This window comes from Alligator mississippiensis, chromosome 5 (assembly GCF_030867095.1).
Source record: "Alligator mississippiensis isolate rAllMis1 chromosome 5, rAllMis1, whole genome shotgun sequence".
NCBI classification, from domain to species: Eukaryota; Metazoa; Chordata; order Crocodylia; family Alligatoridae; genus Alligator; species Alligator mississippiensis.
The window spans coordinates 204,916,160-204,943,033 of record NC_081828.1 but is presented as its reverse complement, the minus strand read 5'-3'; the positions used below and the strand labels follow the sequence as shown (position 1 = coordinate 204,943,033).

General features: G+C 43.7%; 1 protein-coding gene across 3 annotated transcripts in view; it reads right to left on the bottom strand.

Moving 5' to 3' along the window:
- Positions 1 to 16,783: 16,783 nt before the first annotated feature.
- Positions 16,784 to 26,874, bottom strand: part of PAXIP1 (PAX interacting protein 1) — a 64,756-nt gene continuing 54,665 nt past the window's right edge. For 2 of the 3 annotated variants that reach the window (XM_059729194.1, XM_059729195.1), the window contains exons 16-21: positions 24,724 to 24,892; positions 21,727 to 21,827; positions 19,752 to 19,886; positions 19,583 to 19,658; positions 18,097 to 18,156; positions 16,784 to 17,273 (exon numbers count right to left, since the gene is read on the bottom strand). In XM_059729194.1, coding sequence (XP_059585177.1) covers positions 17,257 to 17,273; positions 18,097 to 18,156; positions 19,583 to 19,658; positions 19,752 to 19,886; positions 21,727 to 21,827; positions 24,724 to 24,892 — 558 coding nt within the window. In that variant the 3' untranslated portion in view covers positions 16,784 to 17,256. Of the gene's footprint in view, positions 17,274 to 18,096; positions 18,157 to 19,582; positions 19,673 to 19,751; positions 19,887 to 21,726; positions 21,828 to 24,723; positions 24,893 to 26,874 lie in introns of those variants that run through there. The other variant, XR_009462719.1, reaches the window with a different exon arrangement.

Genomic DNA, 26,874 nt, shown 5'->3' with positions numbered 1-26,874 from the left:
CTCATATTCACCTTGAAGTTCTTTGGGAATTAATACAATGGTAGGGATATTAATGAGGCTATTTCCACTGACCATTGACCTCGAGGCCAAGCAACCTGATTACTCTGCAGGTTCCCTAGGAATACCAAGCTAGAAGTTTGTGGAATAAAAGAGATTACTTCCGACTGATTTTCATTTCTCACGCTATCCTGCCACAAGGTGCGAGAGAGTGAGAGAGAAAGGAGAGAGAGAGAGAGAGAGAGAGAGGCAGGCAGCTGGCATTTTCCTCTGCAAAGTGCTATGTATACTCTACTTATCATATAAACTGCTTTCCCCTCCAGAGAGATCTTTAATAACTGAAACTTTATTGTACTCAGTGGAGGAAAAAAAATAAATAAATCAGACACCTGCATTTTACAATCACAAAAAATCGCTGTGCGGTAAGAAAGGAAATGAAGTTGGATCCATCTTGCTAACTTTGAGATATTCAACAGTCAGAAGACAGCATAAAGAAACCAGAACATCCAGCTTGATACGCCTCCACAAAGCAGCTCTGCTTAGCTGGTAGCACATAATGCAATGAGGCTGTGGAGGAGCTGCTAGCAAACAAACTGCTTTAATTCCTTTCTAGGGGAAAGACTTGAATGACCTCACGTACCTGTGAGTGACAGGCTAGAAGAAGCGGAGGAGATAGGATCACCAATATCAGACATGGAAATGAGAACTGCTGCCCGCAGCACAACCCTGAACGTGGGCCTAAAGGGAAAATAGCAACTACGCAATCAGGTATTTGAATGTGGATGGAAACAGAGGGCAACCAAGGCCACTAGACTGACTGACATGCATTTACCATTTGGAAACGTACATAACCCACAACTTAGCATGCCGGATGGTGCAAATTTACCCACTTCTAAACTAATAAATACAGTGTCCCATGCTCTTGTTGACTTGGAGAAGTCTGATCCTCTTAACTGGTGGCCACTCCAGGGAAGCAGTTAACGCTGAAAACTGTAATATTGCTATCCTGCCCTTTTGGAGGGAATAAGAGAAAGAAGATATCACAATACAAGAGTGACATGGAGTAGGAGGGTAAAGAAATCTAAATGGTCTGATGTTTGGAAGCCGTATAAATCTCCATGCTGTGTTACATTGCCACAAATAAGACACAGGAAATCTACTGCGACCTTAATAATGTGGGCAGAATTAAAATAGTGCCAGCCAAAGCAACTGGTTGCATTTTTCGTTTCCTAGCTAAATACATCTGAAATGATAGGTTTGCCCCTTACAGGGGCTGGCTTAGCTGCATGTTTGACACCACCAATCTCCATCACTTACCTAAAGTCACATAAGAAGATTGTATCAAAGGACAGCATCAGACTCTAGGGCCCCTATACGTGAGCAGGGAGGCTGCTCCGACACGCTGGAATTCCAGGTCATTGGAGCAGATTTGATTAATCAAAGGGCAATTACCATGCTCCAGCAACCTCCCATGTCTCAGTGCCTCCCCACACTTCAAAATGGCAGCTGGGGCACTTTATCTAAAGCTTGTTTGTTAGATAAAGCACCCCACCGCCGTTTTGCAACCCAGGGACACTGATACGAGATGCTCCAGATGCTTTAGAGTGGCTCTTGGAGCTGCTCTAATTAGAGCGCCCCCTCCGCTGCTCCCAGAGCACTCGTATAAATGCCCCTAAGGTCCAGAACTCCAACCAAACTGTCCCTTCTGCCATGAATGCCCAACCAAGTACAAGGACCCACAGACCTAAACCCAGCATGCACCAGCTATCCCTCTAGCTGATCCGGTGGTGTCCTGTATGCCTGCCTTTCTCCCAGCTTTGGTTTCTAAGCCTCAGGGCACTCTGACCAGATGACTTATAACGGCAGGTACACGTATGCCTTGGGGCCGACAGTGGGGAAATGCCTGCACTGCCCCCAGGATCGGGTCCCTTGCAGCTCTCCCACTGTCTGTCCAAATTACGCATGCACCCACCACCAGCAAGAAGCTGGGCCGGGGCTCCACAGACCCCAGTGCAGCTGCTTGCAGCTTTCTGGCTACATGCCACAGCCAGCCCAGGCCCCTGCTGCCCACCACCGATCCTGGGCTGCTTGTGGCAGGTGGCGGGGAGGCTGCTCTGAACCTGGTGCAGCCGCTTGCAGAGCCCCGGCCTGGCTTCTTACTGGCAGTGGGTGCACACAAACTCCTGGGTGGATGACCAGGGAGCCGTGAGGGGCCCAACCCTTGCTGTGGTTGTGGTAGTGCAGCCCCAGCCCCTGCACCACTGTCTGTCCCAAGACGCATGTACCAAGCAAAATGCCTTCAAATGCAGGGGCTGCCGACCCCTGAATTAGAAGCCTTACTGATATGCTAGAGGGCCAGGCCTACATTGTTCAGCGTAAAAATCAAAGCCAAAACCACTGGAATGTTCACCAGTTTGCTAGATTAGACACAAACTTGAGAAAAACACAACAAACTAGACAAAAACAGTCAGAAGAGTCAACAGATTGTGGGTCATCAGTCCAGGAATCTTTACAGATAAACATATGTCTCTTATTTAGAGTCATCGAACAAGAGTCTTCCACGATCCACTGGCTGGAAAATTGGCTCCGGGGTCGGACCCAGAGGGTAGTAATTGATGGAAGTCACTCATCGTGGTGTCCTGTGACCAGTGGGGTCCCCCAGGGCTCTGTCCTTGGACCCATACTGTTCAACATCTTCATTAATGATGTGGACACTGGAGTCAGAAGCGGACTGGCCAAGTTCGCCGATGACACCAAACTTTGGGGCAAAGCATCCACACCAGAAGACAGGCGGGTGATCCAGGCTGACCTGGACAGGCTCAGCAAGTGGGCGGATGAGAATCTGATGGTGTTCAACGCCGATAAATGCAAGGTTCTCCACCTTGGGAAGAAAAACCCGCAGCATCCTTATAGGCTCGGCAGTGCTATGTTGGCTAGCACTATGGAAGAAAGAGACTTGGGGGTCATCAAGTCTGGCAGAGGAGATCTTGGAGCCCTTGGCAATGATCTTCGTGATGTTGTGGGAGATGGGCCAGGTACCAGAGGACTGGAAAAGTGCCAGTAATAATGCCTCTTTTTTTTAAAGAAAGGCAGAAAGGAGGATCCAGGCAACTGCAGAATGGTTAGCCTCACCTTGGTACTTAGGAAGTTAAGGGGACATATCATATTCTAAGGAAGGCCATTTACAAGCGTCTGGAGGAGGAAAGGCTGGTGACAAGTAGACAGCATGGATTTATAAAATACAAATAGTGTCAAACAAAACTGATCCCCACTTTTGACAAAGTAACTACTTTGTGTATCTGGCTCTCAGCAGGGCATTTGACAAAGATTCCTCATGACCTTCTCATAAACAAATTGGAGAAATGTGAGTTAGACAAAACTGGTGGAGAGACAACTGGCTCAATAGCTGCAAGCAAAGGGTAATTATTAACAGGTCCCTGTCAGGCTGGCAGGAGGTTTTGAGTGGAGTCTCGCAGGAGGCTTACCTAGGCTGGGTGCTGTTCAATATGTTTAATGATTTGGGTGCTGGCATAGAAAGCTTCTTGAGCAAGTTTGTGGATGCCACAAAACGGAGAAGGCAGTGCACGTGTTGGCAAATGGGAGCACAATTACAAGGTTCTTGGCAGATTGGAAAGCTGGGCTAGAGCTAACAGAATGAAGCTCAGTGCAGACAAATGCAAGGAGCTACAACTTGGGAAGAAGCATCAAAAACACAAACACAAAATGGGTGATATGTGGCTGGATGGCAAAACTATGGAAAAGGACCTGGGAGTCTTGGCAGGCTACATACTCAAGATGAGCTTGCAGTGTGACGCAGCCGCACAAAAGGTGAATGCAGTTTTGGGCTGCATCAATAGAAGTATTAGGTGCAAGACACGGGAGGTGATAGTGCCTCTCTACTCAGCGCTGGCTAGGCCTCACTTGGACTACTGTGTGCAGTTCTGGGCTCCGTATTTTAAAAAGCACTTGGAGAAGTTAGAGAGAGTCCAGAGGTCAGCAACAAAGATGATAAAGGGCTTGGAAAGCAAGCCACATGAGAAAAGGCTGAAGGAGCTAGGCATGCTCAGCTTGTGGAAGAGGCTTAAGAGGGGACATGGTAACAGTCTTCAAGTGCCTGAAGGGCTGCCATAAAAAGAGGTAAAACACCTTTTCTGTCTTGCTGCATAGAGGAAGATGCAGAGTAAAGACTTGAAGTTGCAGCAAAGTACATTTAGATTGGATATCTAAAAAAATGTTGTCACTGTTAGAACAGCAAGGCAGAGGAATAGGCTGCCTAGGGAAGTTGTGGACTGTCCATCACTGGATGTGTTCAAGAGGCTCGACAGCCACTGGTTGGGGTTGAACATAGGCATAGCAATGTTCTGGTATGGGTATTTCCCATGCTTCTGGGCTTCGCTCGTTATCCCCTCTCCACCTTTCTGCTATATGTGTCAGGGTGTTTTTTAACTCTCCCTCAAAGGCATTAGGTGTTAGCTACAGCCAAGGCTGGGGATTTTGACTGGGGTGTGCCAGTGTTCCTGCTGGGACCAAAGCTGGAGGTCCCTGGCTAGAAGGGTCAGACTTACTGCCATATCTGTGCTCAGGAAGGAATTTTGCCCCCTGGTCAGGTTGGTATGGATTGTGGGGGGTTTTGCCTTTTTCTGTAGCTGGGGGTATGGCTCTCTACCTGGGATCTCTTAAACATATATTGACAACCTTGTATAGAAGCAGACACTGGCTGCTGGGGTTCCCCGGTTTACTCGTGACAGGTTAGGATGCTATTTCCTGCATTGCATCTTGGTTGACAGTAGTTGTATGCAGAGTTTACGTTATGGATTTATAGAGGATGGTTTGGATAGGAGTGATCCTGCCTCAGGCAGGGGGTTGGACTAGATGACCTCCGGAGGTCCCTTCCAACCCAACTTCTCTGTGAAGTTGATTTAAAATCATTGACCACAAGATGAACATGAGCCTGCAGTGCGATGCTGTGGCTAGTAAAGCGACCAAAACGCTGGCTTGCATCCATAGATGCTTCTCAAGCAAATCCCGGGACGTCATTCTCCCCCTGTACTCGGCCTTAGTGAGGCCTCAGCTGGAGTACTGCATCCAGTTTTGGGCTCCACAATTCAAAAAGGATGTGGAGAAGCTTGAGAGAGTCCAGAGAAGAGCCACGCGCATGATCAGAGGTCAGGGAAGCAGACCCTACGATGACAGGCTGAGAGCCCTGGGGCTCTTTAGACTGGAAAAGCGCAGGCTCGGGGTGATCTGATGGCCACCTACAAGTTTATCAGGGGTGACCACCAGTATCTGGGGGAACGTTTGTTCACCAGAGCGCCCCAAGGGATGACGAGGTTGAATGGTCACAAACTACTACAAGATCGTTTCAGGCTGGACATAGGGAAGAATTTCTTTACTGTCCGAGCCCCCAAGGTCTGGAACAGCCTGCCGCCGGAGGTCGTTCAAGCGCCTTCATTGAACACCTTCAAGATGAAACTGGATGCTTATCTTGCTGGGATCCTATGACCCCAGCTGACGTCCTGCCCTTTGGGCGGGGGGCTGGACTCGATGATCTTCCGAGGTCCCTTCCAGCCCAAATGTCTATGAAATCTATGAAGATTTAGCCTTCTTGAGTATCTTGACAGTGTCTCCAATACTTCACTGTCAGGCATTTCTACACAAAAACTAATATTATCACACCCGAGTTAAGGTTTTTATAGCTAGAGCTAAACTCAGTCTGTAGGGCTGTGAAATAGAATAGCGACATTACCAAGAATGGCCAACAGACAGCAAAACTACAGAATAAAAGATACTTTGAACATTGGAACATCAAGACCTTCAAAAAGGACACAGCGTTGTTAATACCTGTGAAGCAAAAAGAGATTAGCAAGAAGCAGGCAGAGGATAATGAGCCACGAAGTCATTTGACTCTCAGCCTTGCCTGAATAAAAAACGCTGCTACTCCTGCAAGGGAGTTGGTTTTCAAGTTTGAGTGGAGCAGAAATGGAAGTGGGATACAAATGCACGACTGCAGCAGCACCCCCCACGCTCCCCGCCCCACCACAGATCTGTTCCTGCATAAACTCTCCCCTTCTAGGTTGGCAGGAGCAAGCAAAGCCTTTGGAAATTATTACTCAGCCCCTTTCAGTTGAGTTGGGTTTTGCATTTCTTTGGTACATAACAGACAAGCCCCAAGAAAAGGGCTTTAAAACCATTTAAGCTTGGAGCTATAAGCTACAGGTGTCTTTTATTAAAACATTCCAAGATACAGAACGAGGGTTTGGTCTAGCAGCACGTCGGTTGTGCCTGGCTTCAGCTGCCACACGTCCACCCACCTACATGCTGCCCCATATGCAAGCACACCCATTGCCACACGTCACTACACACGCACACATACATACATGCTGCCATGCACATGCACACCTTTTCTACTTCTTGGCCCAGTTAGGAGCCATGGATGGTTGGGGGTGGAGAGAGAGTATTTGAAGGGGCAAAAGGAGCTCAATCAGCTCCCCACACCTGGCCAGTCCTCTGTCAATCACTCCTCGGCAAGCAGCCTTTCAATGCAAAGGCACTTGGGCAAAGACCTTTTGAGAGCCCTAAACCCAGGCTCCTCAGGCCAAATGGGAACCCCAAATTCCCTCAGCTTCAAAATGAAGTGAAGCAAACCCCCTTGTGCCTCCCTCATAAAGGGATCATGAAGGGATTCATGAAGGGATGTAGGACAGAAGTTCAATAAACTAATTTAACCTAAATCAGTTAAGTTGGATATTACAGCCATCCAGGTTTATCTTAAACCTGTTTTGGCCGTTTTGAAATTGGTTTATGTGCACTGAACTTCTGTCGTGTTACAGATCCAAACCAGTTTCCGATCACTTATACTAGTCTACATATAATTTCTGTCCCTAGCCTCGTTGGCCACAGTTTATGTTGTTAGATGCCATCAGATGCTTCATGCTTCTGCTAACATCTGACAAAGTAGGCTGCTGCCAACAAAAGTTCATGCCTAACCTAAGTAGTCTCAAAGATGCCTCCCTGCCTCGCATTCTGCTGGACTTCAGATGACTAGTTTACCACCTCTGTGCTCACAATCATAACCTATGAAACAGTACTAGCTTTAAGGTTTGAACTTTCTATTGCACACAGGTTCAGCAAATAACCTGATCTCTCCCCTCCTCTCCCCCCCATGCACACGCTTTCTGAGCTGCTGTTGAGAATATGATATGACACTTATTTGGAAGGTCAGAAAAGCCTAGCATATTATTTAGGAAATAAAATGAGAAAAAAGGTGTTAGTTCTCTTCCAGGCTCCTCACAGACAGCTCACAACAGACTCTATGGAGGTACAAACAGAGCCCTGCACATTTTGGGATTCAGATTCCTGTTAAATAGGATGCAAGCACACTCCCAAGCTTATAAAGGGATCCTTGGGTTTTGCTTGTTGGCAAGGCTCACAACTCAGAGGGCTTCTCAATCTCTGTTGTAAGAGCCCGGAGGCCCCAGTAAATTCTTTGGCCTTACTTTCTTCTTGTTTAGGGGCAGAAAAAAAGTGGTGGTACTCTCCCAAGCCCACAGGTGGTGCCAGACAAAGCTGTCACTCACAAAAGAGTACACAGATCGTCAAAACACGATCTCTTCCCTTAAAAGCTTTGATGGGCAGTGAGTTAACAATGTTGACATTTAAAGTCTCATCATTAGCATCCAGTGAGATGGATTGGGCAGATATCACACTTCTCAGAGCTTCTGTTTCAGGTTCTGCAAATGTCACTGCATTAGTTAGCCTTGAAAATGTTCAGCAACCATAACAGCAAGAGGCTTTGGGGTTTTTTAAATGAAAGTTGGGATTCTGGAGAACAGGAAGGCAACATCAAAGAGGTGCCAGGACACCATACTGATGCACACTGAATGAGCTTTCCCTGTGAAATTGCTTTTAAGACGGCCTCACTTGACCTACGAATGCAAGCAAAAATGTCTGTGTTTTAAAACTCATCCTCTGTTGAACCAAAATGCTTTCATGATCTTTTTCTTCCATGAAATGATGTAAGAACTTTCATTTAAGTCTATTACAACTTAGAGTCTTGTTTGTAAGAAAGTGTAAAAATGTAAATTGATCCTCTTTCCTACAACAAATACCTTTTTCTCCTCTGTTAGCTTTCTACATGTATTACTCTAAATGTCCCTCTCTAGCCTCTTGAGTTGGGACATCTCAGTTCTTTCAGTGAAAGCCCCCTTGGCTCTGAAGATTGTATTGCAGAGAATGAGCTAATGGTTTGGATGCTAGTCCAGGATTGGGGAGATAGCCTGGGTTATAGTCCTTGATCCCATGTAACAGGGAACCCTAGCCCTGTCACCAGAAAGCCGGTCTACCCCTTTAAGGCCAGAACTTTCTGGGCACGGTGTGCTGGCAAGGAAAGGGTTAAATGCGGAACCTGGCCAGCTAGTCAGCTGACCGGAAGGGGCAGGACTATAAAAACCCTGGGCAGAGCAGCAGTAAGGGATATAACAGCCAAAGGGGAAGGAGTGCCTCTGAGAGTGCTGCAGAGAAGCTGGGTAAGCAGTCCAAAGGTGGGAACTATGGAAGCCGTGGAGAGATGGCAGCCGTGCAGCAGCAAGGACTGTAGCTGGCGGTAGGGAGCTGTAGCATGAACCCTGTGACTGTAAGCTGACCTGCTGCTTTGCTTGATCATACTGGTTGGTGGTAACTTATTTTTTCCTTTTTTATTGACTAAAACCAGTAGCTTGGGTGAGGCTATTAGGGGGTGGAGAAAGCCTCATACGGGACCCACGGCAATGTGGAGGCCCCAGCACCAGAGAGGGTGCAGCAGTTGGGGGTGCACTGACCCAGGTGCCAGAGAGGATGCAGCACTTTGTAAGGCTGTAGACAGCCCAGGCGCCAGAGGCGCAGCACGAGACGGGGCCGTGAAGTGCCCGAGGAAGTGCGATGCGAGATGGGGCCAAATTGTAACAAGGCCCGACACCGAAAAGGGTAGGGCCTCAGAGTCAAACCCTGTTTGGTGGGTTTTGGACAGGGAGGCCTAGCTACAGAAAGATGAGGGTCAGGCCCATGTAGGCAAAAGACCCCGCTATACAAAATACAATGGGCAGTCTCCTGCTTGCAACAATAACTTCCATCAAGACGTAGCAGGCGAATAGAGGGCAGGACATAAAGAACTCCAAGGGTGCCCCACATAAAGTGTGGATTAACAAGGAAGATGGTGCTGGGGAGGGCAACCTGTTACAATCCCCCACAAACTTCCTATTTGACCTTGAACCAATCACTTAGGGATAGATCCAAATGGTCAACTAGGAATCTAAATGTAAGTGATCCCTAGTCTACTACTACCCTGCTTTGCTGCCAGGGGTTGTGAAAAGATTTTGGCCTACAAAGATCCTTACATGCCTAGATTTAAACTTCTGAGCCTGTAAAATACATCAACAAGCCAGAGAGGAAGAACCATTGGGTTTCTTGTTTGTTCGCCTAGCCCCATGGCTCAGACTCCGTGGTCTGCCTGGCTGTCCAGTGAGACAAGTTCAATAGGAGGAATGAAGGGGACCCTGACCCTTCTCTGATTATTTTATAGACTCCTGCTTCAGGTTCTCTCCAGGAAGATGAGAGATGTGAAACTGCATGCCTTCAAGCTGAGAACCTAAAACCTAAGCCTCCCATTTCCTGGACAGGCAGTGAACCCAAAGGCTGCTGTACCAAAGGCAGGCATTGCCACCACCGGCCATGCTTTGCAGTGATAATGGCTGATTGTGTTTTTGTACTGAGCTCAGTGCTGTCAGTATGCACTAGAAGCCTTGGTCAACTACAGGTTTCCTTCAATTTCTATGCGGGTTCTGTGCATGTGAATTTGATCTTGTGTGAGGACCTTTTTTTACCCAAAATTTGTTCTGTGGGAGGTAAATTCACTCTTATGTGATCAGCATAGGTGTTTCCCCCACCCCCCCCAAGCAGGTAAGTCTGTGGGGGGAGGGGAAAGAGCTGTAGAGCCAGGGCCCCATTCACCCCAGCCCTAGCTGCAGCAGCCCTGGGAGCAGCTGATGCCAGCTGCCTGTAGCCACTAGGCTGCACCGTACCCTAAACCCCTGGGGCTCTGCTTGTCCCCACAGGCAGGTGGTGTTGGCCACTCCTGGGGCTGCTGCAGGCCTGGGGGGCATGGGGTGTGGTGAACTTCAGGGTGGTAGCAGCCCTTCTCCCATCATCGTAGCCTGCCCCAAGTGCTGGAAAGAGGCCAGTGCCATCAATGGCCCCAGCCTGCAGCAGCAGCCTACTTTCATCCCACATGTGGATCTGGAGGCACAGTGGAGCCCCCAGCCCACAGCCCTCCTGGGGTGCATGCAACAGCTGTGCCCCACCCCACTCTGCCTCGCACCCACTGACAGTCCCCTCTGCTTTGCTTCTTGCTGCAGCCTCAGGAGCAGCCAATGGGCTGTGCCACACCCCTCCCCGCACCCCTTCCCTAGTCCCAGCCTTACTCCCTCCCTGCCATGGGAACGTATCCTTATTTGTTACTTTGAAAACTGGGTTCCCTTTATGTGAATTTGATTTTGGTGGTAGAGGTGCATCCTATATGCAAGAAAATGTGGTAGTGTCCCCCAAACCCTCCCCCAACAGGTGTTCTGGGTTTGAGACATACATTGGGTTTCTGACTATATACATTGCCATATTGGGTCAGACAAAGGGTCTTTCTAACTTAGTATCCTGCCTCAGAGTAGCAAGCAGTGGATACTTTAAAACAGGACTCTCCAACTTCTAAGCAGGTGGGGGGGCTGCACACTCAAAGTGAGCCACAGCAGGACAGGTCAATACACTGCATACACAGGCATCTCACCTCATCCTTTGCTCCCCAGCTGCATGCTCCACCAGCACCATGAGCTACATCATGTTGCCATGCCCCTTGGGGTAGGGGATGTGGATGCTGCAAGTGGGAAAGAGCCCAGAGACCCCAGATACTGTTGCAGCTGGAACAATGGAGTAGGAGTAGTGGCTAAGTGAGAACACTGGTGGTTATAAATTAACCTACGTGGGCTACATGCGTCTCGTGGGCCATCAGTCAGACAGCTTGCTTTAGAGGACGAGCATCAGAACCAGGGTATCGCTTATCAATCCGTCATGCCCTCCTGGTCACCAGCAGTTGTAGGCTTAGTTATGTAACCTCTGGTTTATAACATCTCTGTGTTTAATGGCCCCTTATGGGCCCATCCTTCACAGAACTCATCAAGAGATTTTAAAATCTAAGTACATTATCTTGACCAATCCCACTCATCCATATGTTTGTTAACAACTTACAAATAAACTAGAATAGGTAGGCACCTGGAAAAATGAGATGCGCTTGGAAAGAACTGGCATAGTTTTTTAAAAGGGAAATTGTATTGCACCAATCTCTTTTTGTATCATGCTGGGCATGTCTACACATGCATTAATGCACTGTGGTTACTGTGCATTTAGTACCTGTAATAACTAAATGAGCAGTAACCGGTGGTACTGTATAGTAGTGTCAGTGCATGCCTCTTAAGTGATGCTAATGCACAGTATGCTAACTCTAGTGTGCATTAGCACAGCTTTTGCTGTGATGTATTCATTGTCTCTTGTAGATGGACTCACATTCTACTAACGTGCTGGGAACAGAAATTAGTCTTGCCAGTCTTTAGTTCCCTAGCTTACCTCTGGAGCCCTTTTATAAAAATTACTGTTACATTGGTTACCTTCCAGTCCTCTGGGACTGAGCCTGGCTTGAGTGATAAGTTGGATACACCCTAAAATGTTAAGCTCTTTTAGAACTCTTGGGTGAATGCCAATTGGTCCTAGGGTCTTGTTCACTATTACTTCTGTTGAGTCAAGTCTTCATACTTATCCTGTAAAAAGTATTATGTGGTGTGGAACCTCCCTAACCTCCACTGTAATAGAGACTGATGCAAAGAATTCATTCAGCTTCTCTGATGTGGCCTATTTTCCCCGAGTATACCTTAGACACTCTAGTTATCTAGTGGCCCCACCAACTCTGCAGCAGACTTCTTTCTGATATACTTGAAAATAAATATTAGAGCTCTTATGGCTTTAGCACGATGCTGCTTAAATCTCCGTCCATCTGTCCGTCCATCCAGATTATGATTTTTATATTGAACTCACCAGAGTTTCTGTGCCTACTTTTTTCATTGGAGCATTATTTCCACCTCTTGGAATTGGGACTTTTTGTCTCAAGCAGCCTCCTTGATTCTACCATTAAACTATTCTGGCATTTGGTTTTGGGAGTTGTTTTTTCTTTTGAGACTTTGATTTGTGGTATATATGACCCTCCAATACAGTGTTTTATAAACTGCTCTATACTGCCTCTAAGCATTTTACCATTTTCTTCTAAGTAACTCTCATGTATTTGTGTAGCTCTCCTATTTACACTTAAATATTGCTCTAGTAGAAGCATTGCTGTGGACTCCAGGGAGGAGTGGGAATTTAGGCAGAGCTCCTATGCCGTTTTAATACTAGGTAAATATAGGCAGCTCTCTTGCCAGAGTGCCTGGGGTGCTCCTGATTTACTCTTTAGAGGTGCCTAACACTCCCCAAAGGAGTATTAAGATGATAAATCCAGTTAAGATTGTAACATACTCAAATACTATGGTTATGGAGCTCTAGAAGTAGCTAGTATAATAAGAATTCACTTTTCTGTGTGAAGTACAACTTCTTTCTCAAAACCCAGGGTAGTGATACTACAGTGAAAATGAGTCTTTCTATGAAGAACTCAAGCAAATGTTGAGGTAAAAATATGTGCAGTATATTGCCTTTGAATTTGCTCTGCAACAAACTACTTAGCATATCTTCAGGAGAGGGGAAAAGAGAAGGACTGAGTCAAACAAGCAAATATATCTATCCCTCCATAAAAATTAAATAAAAAAATCTAAAATGCACAGACTAGAAATCTAATACTGGATTCCTGCATCAAATCTTTTCTTGATCACCAGTCAACCAAGCAACATCTGTGCAAGCCAGTTGGCTCTAGACAGCTCCTGTGGTTCGTGAAGGGCTACTTCTTGGCAGGTTCTTTTTTTACTCTAATTGAAAGGTTAATCAAATCAGTCATACTTGTATGTTGGCTAAATAAACACACTGTCTCCACTGATGATGAAACAGATGCATTATTGCTCACATTTCCCAGGGGGTTCATTTGTTCCATCATTGCATTCACTTTTCTTCAAGCTACTGTATGCAATATGTGACAGCATTTTGGATAGTTTTCATGAAATGAAACTGCATTACCTGTAAGGAGCTATTGCATTCGCATCTCCTATTATATCTTTCTGCCAAACAGTAATACATCAACAGCACTGCATGGTTGCTGAAGATGACAGGATAAATTCATCCTAAAAGGCGAGAACTCTTATTAAAAAAAAGGCATGCAGGCTGAGCCAATTCTATCAATCCTCTCTCAGCAGTAGGCAAAATTACTATTACATTCAGTGCTAGTCTCTCTTAATAGAACTGAAAGAATTTGTGCTGCAAAAAAGGAGCCCTACTAGCATCTGGAATCTAATCCTGCAATGATTATGCATGTGCTTAATTGTATGTAGTGAGTAATCCCCAATGATTATTGACCAGGTGTAAAGTTAAGCATATACATATGCCTTTACATAGTCCAGGGTTAAATTTGATACAGGATCGAACTGTGTAAAATACTCTGAAGTCCTAAAACTATGCTAAGTATTATTAGAACCAAAGTAGATAGAAATGATCTGATATAGAAATAAAAATGCTGAGCCCAGGCAACAAAGCCAGATAATTCCTTTTAAAGAGGCATCTAATAAATGACTTGCTATAAAGAAAATGCTTTTTAAAAATTGCATGCAACAGATAACGCATCCCATTTAGGGTTTTTTTTTTTTTTACATTACATAAATATGTATGTATCCTAATTGTCTATTTAATAAACATTTCAAGAACGGCAAACTTCCTGTTTTTCTTCAAAGCAATAACCTATCAGTAAATACCTCATCGATTCCCAGTGCAATTTTCCCCCTGCTTCTGTCATTTCCACACATCTTAAACCAAAATAGAAGCCATTTCTGTAACTGAAGATTGATTATTTAAATATAAACAACAAAATTTACTACTTTCAGGCCTCATGGAGGAGGGATCACTACATTATAAAGGGAATGGCTTCCCACTGGTGTCACAAATATGTGTAACTTGGGGAGAAAGTCTAGTCAATGTTTTCCTCTTGGTCTGATCTTTGCTAACTTCTGATCTCTCAGACTTGCCATCTGCATTAAATCAAGAGTCAGCTCGTACCTCATGGCTGTGTCCCTTGAATATGACTGCATTAATTGCATGCTACAAAACCATTTTATACAGAGAGAAAATACACAATGGCTGTATCACACACAACTCCCCAAACTTAAAGGAAAAAATATAAAACAAAGCTAAAACTCCAAATGCTGGAGCAAGCTGAAACGAGACTTCAGGGACCCAAATGCCCATGAGAAAATGCAGGGCAACAGGAGTTGTATTTCTTTAAATAAGCTTATGCTGAATCCTTGAATTCTAAGAACGTGTGATAGCCAATACCAACTGCTTTTACATGGCTTTAATGTACTAACAATTAATACAACACCCTATAAACTATCATATGCAAAGGCTGTTCTCTAAGAAGAATTTTTTTTTTTCTCTCAAATTATACAGGTGTTAACTAAAAATACAGTAGGGGCAAGAACAGGCAAAGCAGCTGATATTTTTTGCATGGAAAAATTCAGTGAAATTTTGAAAATTGGAAGAAGCTCAATAGAATACATAGTTCAAGACTTAACATTGTACCAGGGAGCACAAATACTTAAGACATCAAGTCAGAGAACCTATTACTTCATTTCAGTGAGATACTTATCCACGTGCCTTGCTTTAAAAATGTAGTTAGCCCCACTGCCTTCAGTAGAGATATTCTCACATTCAAGTGAGTTAGGCGCTGGCTTGAAGTATCTTGCTGCATGACAGTTTGGGAGAAAACAAAACGGAAGGAAGAGAAATACTAGACAGATTTCTCTCTCTTTCTATACTACAGGGTGTATAATTTTAGTATTTTTATTATATACAGCTTTCTACAGACAAACTAAAACAGCTTTGCTCACCTTTCTGATATCACTATACTTGTAAAAGGTCTGCAAAATGTTTCTTAAGAATATTGTGCCTACCTGGTGTGGTTCGATATAGTTTACTACACTCAATGTTCATTTCATACCAAGCCCACTTTGAAATACAAGACACGGGCAGAAAGGAGGGCAGGGTGGCACTTTAGAAGCTAAATGGTTCACAGCGGCATAGGCTTTCATAAGTTACAGCATATTTCATCGGAAGATATGAATGGCCATGCTAGTTAGCATGAAGTCAAATACATCTAACCACCTCTATGCAAGTTACTGGGTGCCATAATGTACATGGTGCTTTACAAGGAAACAGAATCCACCTTCCCCAAAAAGTTTAACTGCTTGTTGATCAAGTTGCACATCAGTGCATTTAGACTTCTCTTCCCCTATACTACAAAATCTTGTCCAAAGATGTCTACATCTTGTCACAACCCAAAATTGTGATTTCTTTTTTTTGTTTGTTTGTTTGTGTGTGCTTCGGCACTGCTAAATTATTTTCCCGCTAAATTGCAGCTTCTTTGCATGGTGGAGTTTTCTGCTGCAGAAGAGAACCCCAGTGCAACAGAGTATTCCCGCCAAATTTGAAGCTTTCTTTGCATGGTGCATTTCTTTTGCATCCAAGAAATGCACGGTGCAAGGAGTTCCCGCCATTTGTATGAAGATTCGTGCCACTTTATTGGCTGATTCTAATACATGCACACGTGGCGGCTAGCAATTGGCTTGCTAGCCGTATAAAGAGCTCGGGTGGTTTCCGCCCAAGTTGGAGAGAGAGCAATTGGAGTTCCAGAGGGACAGTGTGAAGATCTCTAAGCGCTGCGGATCCTTACAGACCCAACGCATTTCTTAAAAGGCAATAGAGGCCTGATAACCAAACCTGCGGAGCTTCAACAACTCCGGGGAAAAGAACGAACAGCCTCTAGCCTCTCCCCGTCGCTGATAAATTCCTAGATGTATCCCTTCCTGTACGAGGAAACTAACGAACCTGCAGAGCTTCAATAACTCCGGGGCAAAGACCGAACCCGCGGAGCTTCAATAACTCCGGGGCAAAGAACCAATTGTCGTAGTCCTCTAACAAGGATTTAAGCGGAGCTGAACCTGGAAACTGTCCAGCCTACACCACGACCATCTTTGGTGTAAGTAAATAATCTTTAAATCAACCACTACGCATCCGTGACTAATTCTAGCTCACCCCCGGTCCTCTCCGGCCCCGCATGCCCGGGCTGCTGGCCACAGCCTGCGTGCGCAAAGACGGGCCCAGCTCGCCCCCGGCCCGCACACATCTCTGAGGAGTAATTAGGCACCTTAAATAACTAGAAGTATAGGTACTGGCCTGCATTTTGAGGGAAAAAAAATTTTTTTGGTTTAAAATACAGATGTGGCGTATTTCCTTTTAAATATTTATTTAATATCACTTTTTTTACACAAAAGAAAAGTGCAGGAGAGGGGATCATAGTCACTCCCACCTTCAAGCTATTTGTTTTAGTAGAAACACAGTTACGCACTTTATAAGAATTTCTCATTAAATTACTTGCCTTTATATTATTAAAAACATCTAGTAAAATAAATTTAAATCTCATGTCACTTGGGGGGAGGGTGGGGGTTGGAGGTAGGGGGAAAGTAACTTACAATTATGGTACCCTGGTAAAAGTAAGATTAAAAAAAGAAATGAACCACCACTAAAATTTAGAGTAAAACATTTAAAAGTACATTTATTTAAAACTTGGGCAAAATAGCAATATAAAAGAAAATAGAGTATAAGAAATAAAAATAAAGTACAAAACATTTTAATCTTCAACATCCATAATTTAATAGATAGCAAGCCCTTTCTGATTTTTACATCCACATCTTACTTTTGGCTGAAGTACCATATATTTGTCAAAACATTTAGAAACTGGCTAATCATGATACCTAAAGTGGGCTCTTAAAATGGTAGTATAATACAAAACATAGTAAATTATGTTTCCTCATAATAAAATTACACATCCTAAAAAAGATGCAGTTTAGTTTTGCTTTCCTGCGTTAAACTGCTCATCACCCCAAGGAAAACAGCTGGAAAACAGCATCCACAGGAAGTATTAGTTACTTTATATGGTGGCTGGAACAGCTAGATTTAATGCTCCAAGGACTCCGAAGCAATAAGGTATTTTCCTAGCCATCAAGTAAATTTGCATGTAAGTTTGTTAAGGAAAGCACATACTTTCTCATAAAGATAAAGACATACAACACTTACATTTTTATATTCTTTTTCTTGAAAGAATACGGTAATTATCAAAATGTCTGCACAACTTTCTGGAACAGAACTGTTCATCACCCATAGAAACCTCCAATGATATGCTACCACCTACTTTCTGTGGTGCCCATAGTCATCTCTTCTAGAACGTGTGTTTAAACAAGCCAAAATGTTTGTTTTTTCCTATTTAAAAAATCCATCACTTGCACCCTATTTATTCAGTACCTTGTACATCCATCATTGATAAATGGTTCCATTTCTTTAAAGGCTTTTTTTTTTTTTTTTCTTTCAATAATCTGGACAAGAGATGACATTTTTAAAATAAATCATCATTCAACTCGCTTCCAACTTGCCAACCAAATGGGGTTCTCTGAACTTCAAGGGAATTCCCAATAGCCTGTCAAATGCTGAGAAAACAGTGAATGGTCTTACAAATCCACTCATGTCTTAAGTGAAGACAAAGAAAGGCCAGTGAATGCATTACATAGTCAATACCCAAGACATGACCTACTGTGCAAAAAAGGATGATGGTGAATATGACAGAGGAGGCTATTCAGGTGAACAACTGTAATCTCTCTTCTGTGCAGGGGCAGATGGGGAAATTACCAAATTCATTTCACTATGAATCAAAATCAGATCTCTAGAAACCAGACACTAATGTGTTATTCTACCACACCTTCTTCTATAGAAATGCATTTCATAACATGGTGGAGTCTCCCTAACAAGCCCTTAAGTATTATGTAATTTCCACAATAAAAGGATATGACTCGTAATCCAGTGTTTGAGTAAGTACTCCTGTCAGAACAAACTCTGCATTGTGGACATCTAGAAACAAAAAAAATAAAATAAAATGAGACCGTCTTCTATACTCTGCTTTGTAAGAGGCATAGGGATCATTGGAGACACTTGACTGACAGATTTCAGGGGAAATTAGGAAAGTGTGGATTGTCTTAATGTGAATATATACTCTCTATCAAGGTAACAACTCCAGTGGTTGGGCTGGTTTGTCTGTACAATCAACCACCAAGGTACTGAGCCCTCATTCTGCACATAGCTTCTTGTGGGTAGGGTCCAGTATCCTTGCAGAGGCCCCGTGCAGCTTTATAGGGGTGCCAGGTCTGTCCACATGGAGCTCAGTTCAGCTCAGCTCAATGCTTTGGTTACGAAGGAGATTTGGGTTGGATGAAGCTGTCCCTATGAGTGCGGGGCCTAGTGCATATCAGTCTGTCAGGCCCGGGGGGAGGCAAACAGCTGGAGCTGGTGAAGCAGAGTGGCGAGCATCCGGAGTCTGCAGCGCTTGGTGGCAGCAGAGCCAAAGGCACTCAGTGGCAGTTGTGGCAGGGCTTGTATGACACTGTCTGCGCTGCACCCCCCCCCCCGCCCCCCCAAAGCATAGGGCCCAGGGTAGTCACCCTAATTTGCTGCCCCCCTCTAGGGACTGCCATGGTTGGGTATTTGAGGTTTGAAAGTTGCTGGTTATTACACTGGGTCTACATTTCAACATAGAGTATGTACAGTAAACTTAACTAATTTCTGTATGAGCTACTTCACTATGATGGTTTAATTCTTTGTCACTGCAATGCCCAGTCAGCACCCCCAGATATCAACTCCTGATGACTCATCACTACAGAATAATTTGCCATTGCATTCCTCTCAACCAGAGTATGCTGTAGGTGTTTCAGTACTGACTGCAAATCCTACTATTAGCATGGAGGCACTTTGTGCATGCATGATCAGAATCCTTGGCTAGGAAGTTCAGGTGGGGCCACTTGTGGGCATCTGAACATCACTAAAGGAGCAGAAAAAAACCTATTTAAAAAATGAGAACATTCCATTAAAGAGCTGTTCTTTACCCTTGCTTATTTAAGAAAAAAAAATGAAGTAGACACTAGGCATATCTACAGTCTAACTTAACTGTCTTTATAGTTATCTCAGGTACTGGATAGGCAGCAATCCAGGAATGACAGCATGGAGCTGAATATAGACTGTTATCCTACTGAGAATGGGTTAAACTAGCCTATATTGAGATGTGTGCTGCTATAGCAATATTGCTTGAGCTAGGTAACTTAAAGCTAACTAGGCTAACACTACACTGCAGTTTGCTGTATGGACTTAACAACCCCTTTAGCTGTTCTCATCTGTGACTGTTGCCAATAAGAGATGCAGATACTTGATGAAAAATAAATACAGAAAACAAGTGAATTCTTGAGTTGCGCATACGGACATGATTATACTGGCAGTTTATACATACCTATGCCTCGGGCAAAATATTCTCGACATAAGTGAAGGTCATTTTCACAGGATATCAGGATTATTTCTGGCAAACTCTAAATTGAAGAAACTAAATATGAGCTCAATAACACAAAAAAGCTAAATATTTTATAAAAAAAAATAATTTTAAAAATTTATATTGCACCCACTTTGTTTTGTTTATGTTCCATGAGTTTCCGAAATGAAGGTTGTTTAGATAATACTTTTCCTCCTGCACAATCCACAATAGCTTTCATGGTAGAAAGACTAGGACAAATTCCAGGTGTAATGTAAAAATACTTTCCCTAAAAATAAAAACACAACAACAAAAAAACCAGATTAATGGAAAAGGGCTGCCTCCAGACTAGTGACTTCTAATGTGCATCTTGGGGTGACCTACTGCCATGCAATTCATTTTACAGATTAAGGGTCATATTGTCAGATGGCATATATTAGCACTGCCTTAATCTTAGTAGGGTTATGGCAAGACCCATTTAAAAAGGCTTTTCATTTTCTTATAAAATGAAGGCATGGGGAGGGGGGGAAAGCAGGGAGAAGGGGGAGACTGTCTGGATTTAAAGTTGACAGGGACTTCAGAAATTCAGTCTTCTTTATACTTGAGGAGCAGCTAAAGAAGTGCTTTCTGTGACGTAGTAAGAATAATTACTATGCTATAAACACTTGGAAATAATAGACCTGAAAGTCTTAATGATTTGGTAAGACTGGTCAGGATATGTAAAAAGGAATTTCCCTGTCTTTAATTGGAGAGGGTAGGAATGAAGAGGGGATGACTAATGGTTTATAGAGAGACAGAAAGAAGTCCCTTGTTCAAATAACCAGCAAACTTCTGCCACCTGCCAACAAAGCTGTAACTAGGCTCTTACCTACTTGATGGTGCATTTTAGCACCAGACTAACTCGTACTAGCATCCACTGTACAGATGACAAACTCTCCAGACACACTAATATAGAGCTGTGTCCTGTGTCTATTCCATGTTTACACAAATTTAATCTTGCTGTATATCTACACCCTGAGACTACTGTACATGTTATCATGTAACGCAGTATCTTTTCTGCTCCTGCTTTCCAGAAGAAGCCTAATTTTGTTATTTGGATTAGTAAAATGTAACAGAAGAATAAGATGTTATTTATCTTCTCAATCTTACAACCTATGTTATTTCCTGAAACAATCCAAAGTGTTACATTGCTTTTGGCTGCTCAACTTCTGACTGAAATAAGGCAGAAGATTTCAGGTTTCCTCACCAATAATTTATTTTGATATGCCTTAAATGATAGATTTATAAAGTAAATAGGTTTCGGTTTAAAAGAGCATTTCTACTCCATGTCTAAAATTGTTTCTTACAGTGCATACGACCAGAGGAGAGTCTTATGTCTTAGCTGCTCTCAAGCAAACAGGCTGTTCCTCTTCTCCAAAAACATAGCACAGAAAGGCCAATAGCAATAGCGCTTCATCCATTTATATAAAACAAAACCCAGCCAGAACAGGCCCAATACAGAGTGAGATAGTACTAAGTTATTGGAACAGATCAAATTATTAATTTCATTTTGAGCTTAATAGGAAACTTGGAAATGTACACATACAAACACTCCAGAAATCATCATTCTGCTGTCAGATGGAGTCTGAAAGTAAAGATTAAAATAGTGTGCATGTATATATATTTTTTTATTTATTTATTACCCACCCCCCATTAAGTCATCCAATTTAAAACAGCTTTGTATCTTAAGTGAAAGTGGAAACATAACTGGATGTTATTGTCAGCAATGTTACACTTGTACAAATATTGTAGGACTACCTTCCTTTATATATAGAGGCATACATTTCAGCTAGTAGCAACAAGACATTAGGTAGCATATTCTAGTGAATTCTCTCCTTTTGTTCAAGTCCCCCAAGACTTTAACTTTTCGTGATATCACGACACCTCCTTACATACACAAATACCTACAGAAAAGGTCATCTTAAATACTTGTACAGGAAAAGTCATTACAATTAGGAGAATTTTTCAAGACAGAAGAAACGAATAACCAAACATGCCATCTGTTTTATTGTAGAAGCTACAGTCCTAAAGCTGAGAAATAAATTTGGTCAAATGCTCCATAGATTTAAGCATGTTCTTAAATTGTGTACCTTAAAAAGTGGAGCTACTTGTGCTCTCTTTAGGGACTCCTCTAAACTGAAGCAGAAAAGCACTTCAGCTTCTGCATCTCTGAGCATGTAGTTCTGCTCGTCTGAAAAAGAAAATTTATAGGTCACAAATGTAACAAAGGAAGAAAAAAAAGGTGTCAACATAACCCCTCTAAGCCTTAACTCTTATTACCAAGCATTAGGGAGAAAAAAAACAATGGTAAACACTTTATTTTAAATCCCACTTGTTTTGACATTGTCACCCCACCATGAACAATGCATGCCCCCACGGCGGTGGCAGGAGTGCAGAGCTCCCATACATAGACACGGCCAGCGCTGTTGGCGGGGGGGAGGTGGCAAGCACCGACCAGGGGTCAGCAACCACCCACAGGTGCCAGCGGCAGCCAGTGGTGATCGCAGACTGCCTGCAAATGCTGCCAGTGGTGCAGTGGCAAGCAGTGGCTGCCTGCAGGCACCGCCCAGTGTGGGCAGCGCTTTTCTGTAGGGGGTCCACTGCCACGCTCAGGGGGTGCACGTGCACCCGCATGCACCCCCTAAGCATCACCCCTGCACCTCACTGTATCTTCAGGCAAAATTGCTTTCTTATTGAAATCAAGATATCAAAGAAAACAATTTAAAAATTGTTACTTTACTTATCGCTGAGAATCATCCAACATTTCTATAACAGGAGAGTCTTATTTTTTTCTTTTTGTACATTTGACAACATCTTACCTCCCATGTCCTCCTTTATTGCACATAACTATTTTAAATATAAAAATATTAAAAAAATTAGCATGTCTATCCTTGTTCATAAAAGCAGAGGCACAGAGTAATTTACTGAACCATATGCCAAAGGAATGACGTCCAAGACAAAGAAAATCCAAGACTGAGCATAGACCTAACTTCAAGTCTTTGGGTTTAACCCCATGACAGTCTTTCAATTTGTTTCTCACTGCATAGTCATTCACCTTCTTCACTGCATAGTCATTCACCTTCTTTTTGTCTATGAGGGGATTTCAGTCTCTCACTCATCCTGCCCCATATCTTAATGAGACATAAAAAGCATTAAACATATAGAACAGCAAAGGAAAGACTCCTAGCGGGACCTGGATAGTGTCTGAAAATAGCAACCCCATTAGTAAACTTAACTAGATTTCAAGCTGATGGTTTATCTTTAGTTCTATAACCAACATAACAATGTCAAATTTTCACAACGTTATAAAAAATTATTTCTACCACCTAAGAACTTTCAAATTGCTTGATTAGTCTGCCTGCTGTGGCTGAACCAAACAAGTCAAAACCCTAGAAAACAAGTCCAACCCCCACACCATGTGCATAAGATATCATTAACAGAACATATAAAAATAGATCAAAATTGCAGTACAGTTCTGGTCCTGTGCTGAGTACAAACCTGATGCACTTTTAATGCACTTTTGTCCACAACTACACCAGATATAAATTTTTATTTTTATTTCAGGAATGCCACTATTGAGCAATGCTTAACTTGCTGTTAAAGACATTTCTACTTAAAAAGGTACTGATTTGTGTCCATGTTAAGGTCATGCCTTGCCATGTAATGCACAAAATTGTACACTGTTGGAGAACAATCAAAAAAAAAAAGTGATTTAAAAATTGCAAGCACCAGTGAAATCTAGCACTGACAATGACAAGAGAAAGGGACATGAAGGGAAGAAAAAGGAGCCAGGGAAAGTCTATGTAGTATTATTACATCCTGTGTTGTTTGATAATTCTGAGGATCTTTTATTAAATAACATAATTCTATTTTTTTTTTAAATTCTCTTCTTCCTATATTAAATCGTGTGGCAAGCTAAAATCAGAACAGTAACTTTAAAGTTAATTAAAAAACAGGCAAATTTTGCTTGTGTGATAACAGCACTGGTATCTGAATGGTTATTAAAAGCATGAAATATTTAAAAAAAATGATAACACCTGTCAATTGTGAAATACAAACTAAAGTTTCAGCTGTCAATCTTCAAACAGCATTTTGAAGATTTCTAGCTGCATGCAAATTATTCAGAATTCAGCAGACTGAGAATAACTATTCTTAAAGTAATGCCCTAATGCACAGATGTCAAAATTATGGCCCATGTGCCAGATCCAGCCCACAGAGCCTCACCGTCTGGCCTCTGGTGCTACCCCTGGATCTGAGCAGACCCTCAACAGGGCATGGTGTGTGCTGGACCAGCCACATGGATAGGGCCTTGTATGCACGTGACACCTGCCCTGGCTGCTCCAGGACTGCATAAGCAGATGCATGTGGCGCAGATCCCGGAGCAGCTGGAACAGGTGCTGCTTGTGAAGCAGTCCAGAGGGAATGCGTAGCACAGATCTCAGACTGGCTGGAGTGCGTGCGGCAATACACAGAGTGCCCACCCCAGCCAGACTGTGACACATGCGATTCCTGCTCTGGGACATGCAATGCATGCAGTGCAGGCCCCAGAAGCTCTGGGACTGTGCCACACACAGCACTCACTATGGGACAAGCACCGCACATGTCCTACACCAGCTGGAGCAGAAGCCATGTGCAATAGAGCAGGGCGCCGTGTGTGGTGCAGTCCAGCCAGGGCAAGCACCATGTGTAGCACAGTACTTGCTCCAGCCAGTCTGGGATCTGTGCTAAATGACCCCAGGTGGACTGCATCACACACGGCACCCATTCTGACCACTCTCTGTATGAGGCCACACACAGTGTGGGTCCCAGACCTGCTGCAGCAGGCAACGGATCCAGTATGCTGGGGGGGAGTTTATGCGTCTAAATCCAGCCCATGGATTAGCCCTGTGCCATTTATCCAGCCTGTGGGGGCAAATGAGTCTGACACCCCTGCCCTAACATCCCATGGCAAATAGCTGTCTGCATAAAATCAGTCAGCAGAAAAGATACTTCCATGCAAATAATTACAAAAGTTGCACACTTCTTTGTTAAAAAAATTAATCAATTACTTGTATAATAATCATCAACTGATGCTAATATTCACTTACCAACAAACTTCTGGCATTTGAAACACTCTTCTAACCATTCTGGAGTTACAATGTGCTTGACTATTGAAATGGCTGTTAAGAACTTTACAGTGCGGGTCACTTTGCTGGCAATCAGATGTGTACATTTCTGTGCAGACTCTGCCACTTCACCGCCCAGAATATAGAGTTTCTGAAAGTTTTACAGATACGTAAATCAGAAGCTGAACACTTAATTAAAGTAAATGTTTCCATAGCAACATAAGAGAATGCAAGTATTATACAATGAGAATGAGATCTGTATTGAGTAAGCAATGCAGGAGCTTTCTGGTTTTGCATAATACGCACACCAATAAGATGCGCATATCAAAAAGTCTTCCTGTATATACAAAAGCTGGTCAGAAAATAGAATTCCCATCTGATAGGAAATTCTGACATTTCAAACCTGAAATATTTTATGCTTGTTGACAAGGTGCAGTACAACAGTATCAAAATGCAGACACCCTAATTTCAACAAGTTCTTTAGAGACAAACACCTGCTAAAATGGGTCACAGGCTTCTGAGAACTCAGGTGGACCTGACAACTGGGCCAGGTCTCATTTCCCTCCAAACTACTCTTTTCACTGTTCTGGAAGAGTTTTCAGACTGGGGGCAAAGTCTTACTGCCACAGGGCAACACAAAAGGGCTTATGCATAAATGATAATCATATTTCTAAAGTACTCTTTAATCAAGAAGCAGACCCAGTGGATGAGGTCACTTAGTTATGATGGAATGAGATGTTCTTTTTCAGAATGAAGAGCAGCAAACAAAGCACAAGTGCAAAACATGCCCTTGTCAAGCAACATGAAACAATTGAAATAAATCAACTGTTCTCCTTCCTACCCAGCAAGCACTTAGCAAAATTCAAGAGGCCCCCAACTTTTATTTAGGCAACTGTTTATGAATTGAGATATTCTGTGAACAAGTTCTGGAAGGCTCAAACCCATCTTCAGTAAGGGGCCCACTTCTGCCTACCAGGTACCATGCAACATCATCTTTAGCTTCTGGTCCTGGTCACTGTCACAGAATATTGGACTAAATGGTTCTGATCCAGTATGGCAAGTTGTGTGGCCAAGAGATTTGTTACCAGAAGGTGCCCCCTTCCAATTAAAATTAGCATCAGGAAAGGGAAATGTAACAACATATTAATAATAGTAAGTGGGATGGAAACCCCCCTCCCAGGTTTGGGTCTGGAAGGGTTAGAACATAACAAGTGTCATACTGGGTCAGACCAGCGGTCCATCTAGGATGCTCCTTCCTCTACCACCTCTGGGGGGGTCCAATATGACTGGCAGCTCTTATCTGCAAGGCCTCCCCATACGAGGCCTCAGTGAGCTGCCGGAGTTCTGCCAGGACCTCTCCAGGACCTGGAGACTGGTTTCCACCCTTGGGTGACCCTGTCTGGGGACAGAAAGCGCAGACCTCTTAGTCAAGCCCCTGCTGAAAAACGTGCAGCTGAGATGCCCTACGTGTGCTGGATAAAGGTCCTGGTCAACATCATTCATACGGAGGTCCTCCTAAACTGTGCCAAGCAGGGATGGAAAGATCCCTCTGTGCTGGCCCACCACATGAAGCTGCCCACACTGCATGGACCACCACTTACTGCAGTTGATCAAGGCCCCCCTGCTGGACAATGCCTTCACCTACATCCAACAGGTCCTGTGCAAGGGGAGTCCCTGCCTTCTGGTATCCCTGTCCCACAAAGCTTGTTGTGGGACCCCTCGGTACTCCCCACCACACCATCTCAGCAGCCTGGGGGATACCAAATCAGTCTGCTTCCACGCAGCCCATCGCTGCTACTCTACAAGCTTATACTCAGAACAATCCACCATCCCGTCCTTGTGTCCCACGCAGACACAAAGTGGCAAAACATCCTTGGCGAGAGCAAGGGTGAACAAGCCTGTACCTCACCTTCATCCCATGGGCCACCAGGGACCTCAGCTGGCAGTTCCTACACAAAGCTGTCACCACAGGTGTGTATTTGGGTGTTTCACAGACACACCTGGCCCTTCTGTCAGCAGAGGGAGAACCTAGCACATGCCTATCTTGAGTGCGCCAGGCTGTAGTCCCTTCACTACCTCTTGCTGAGGTTCTGGCTGCACCATGCCCTGCACCGTTTTGCTTATGTATTGTCC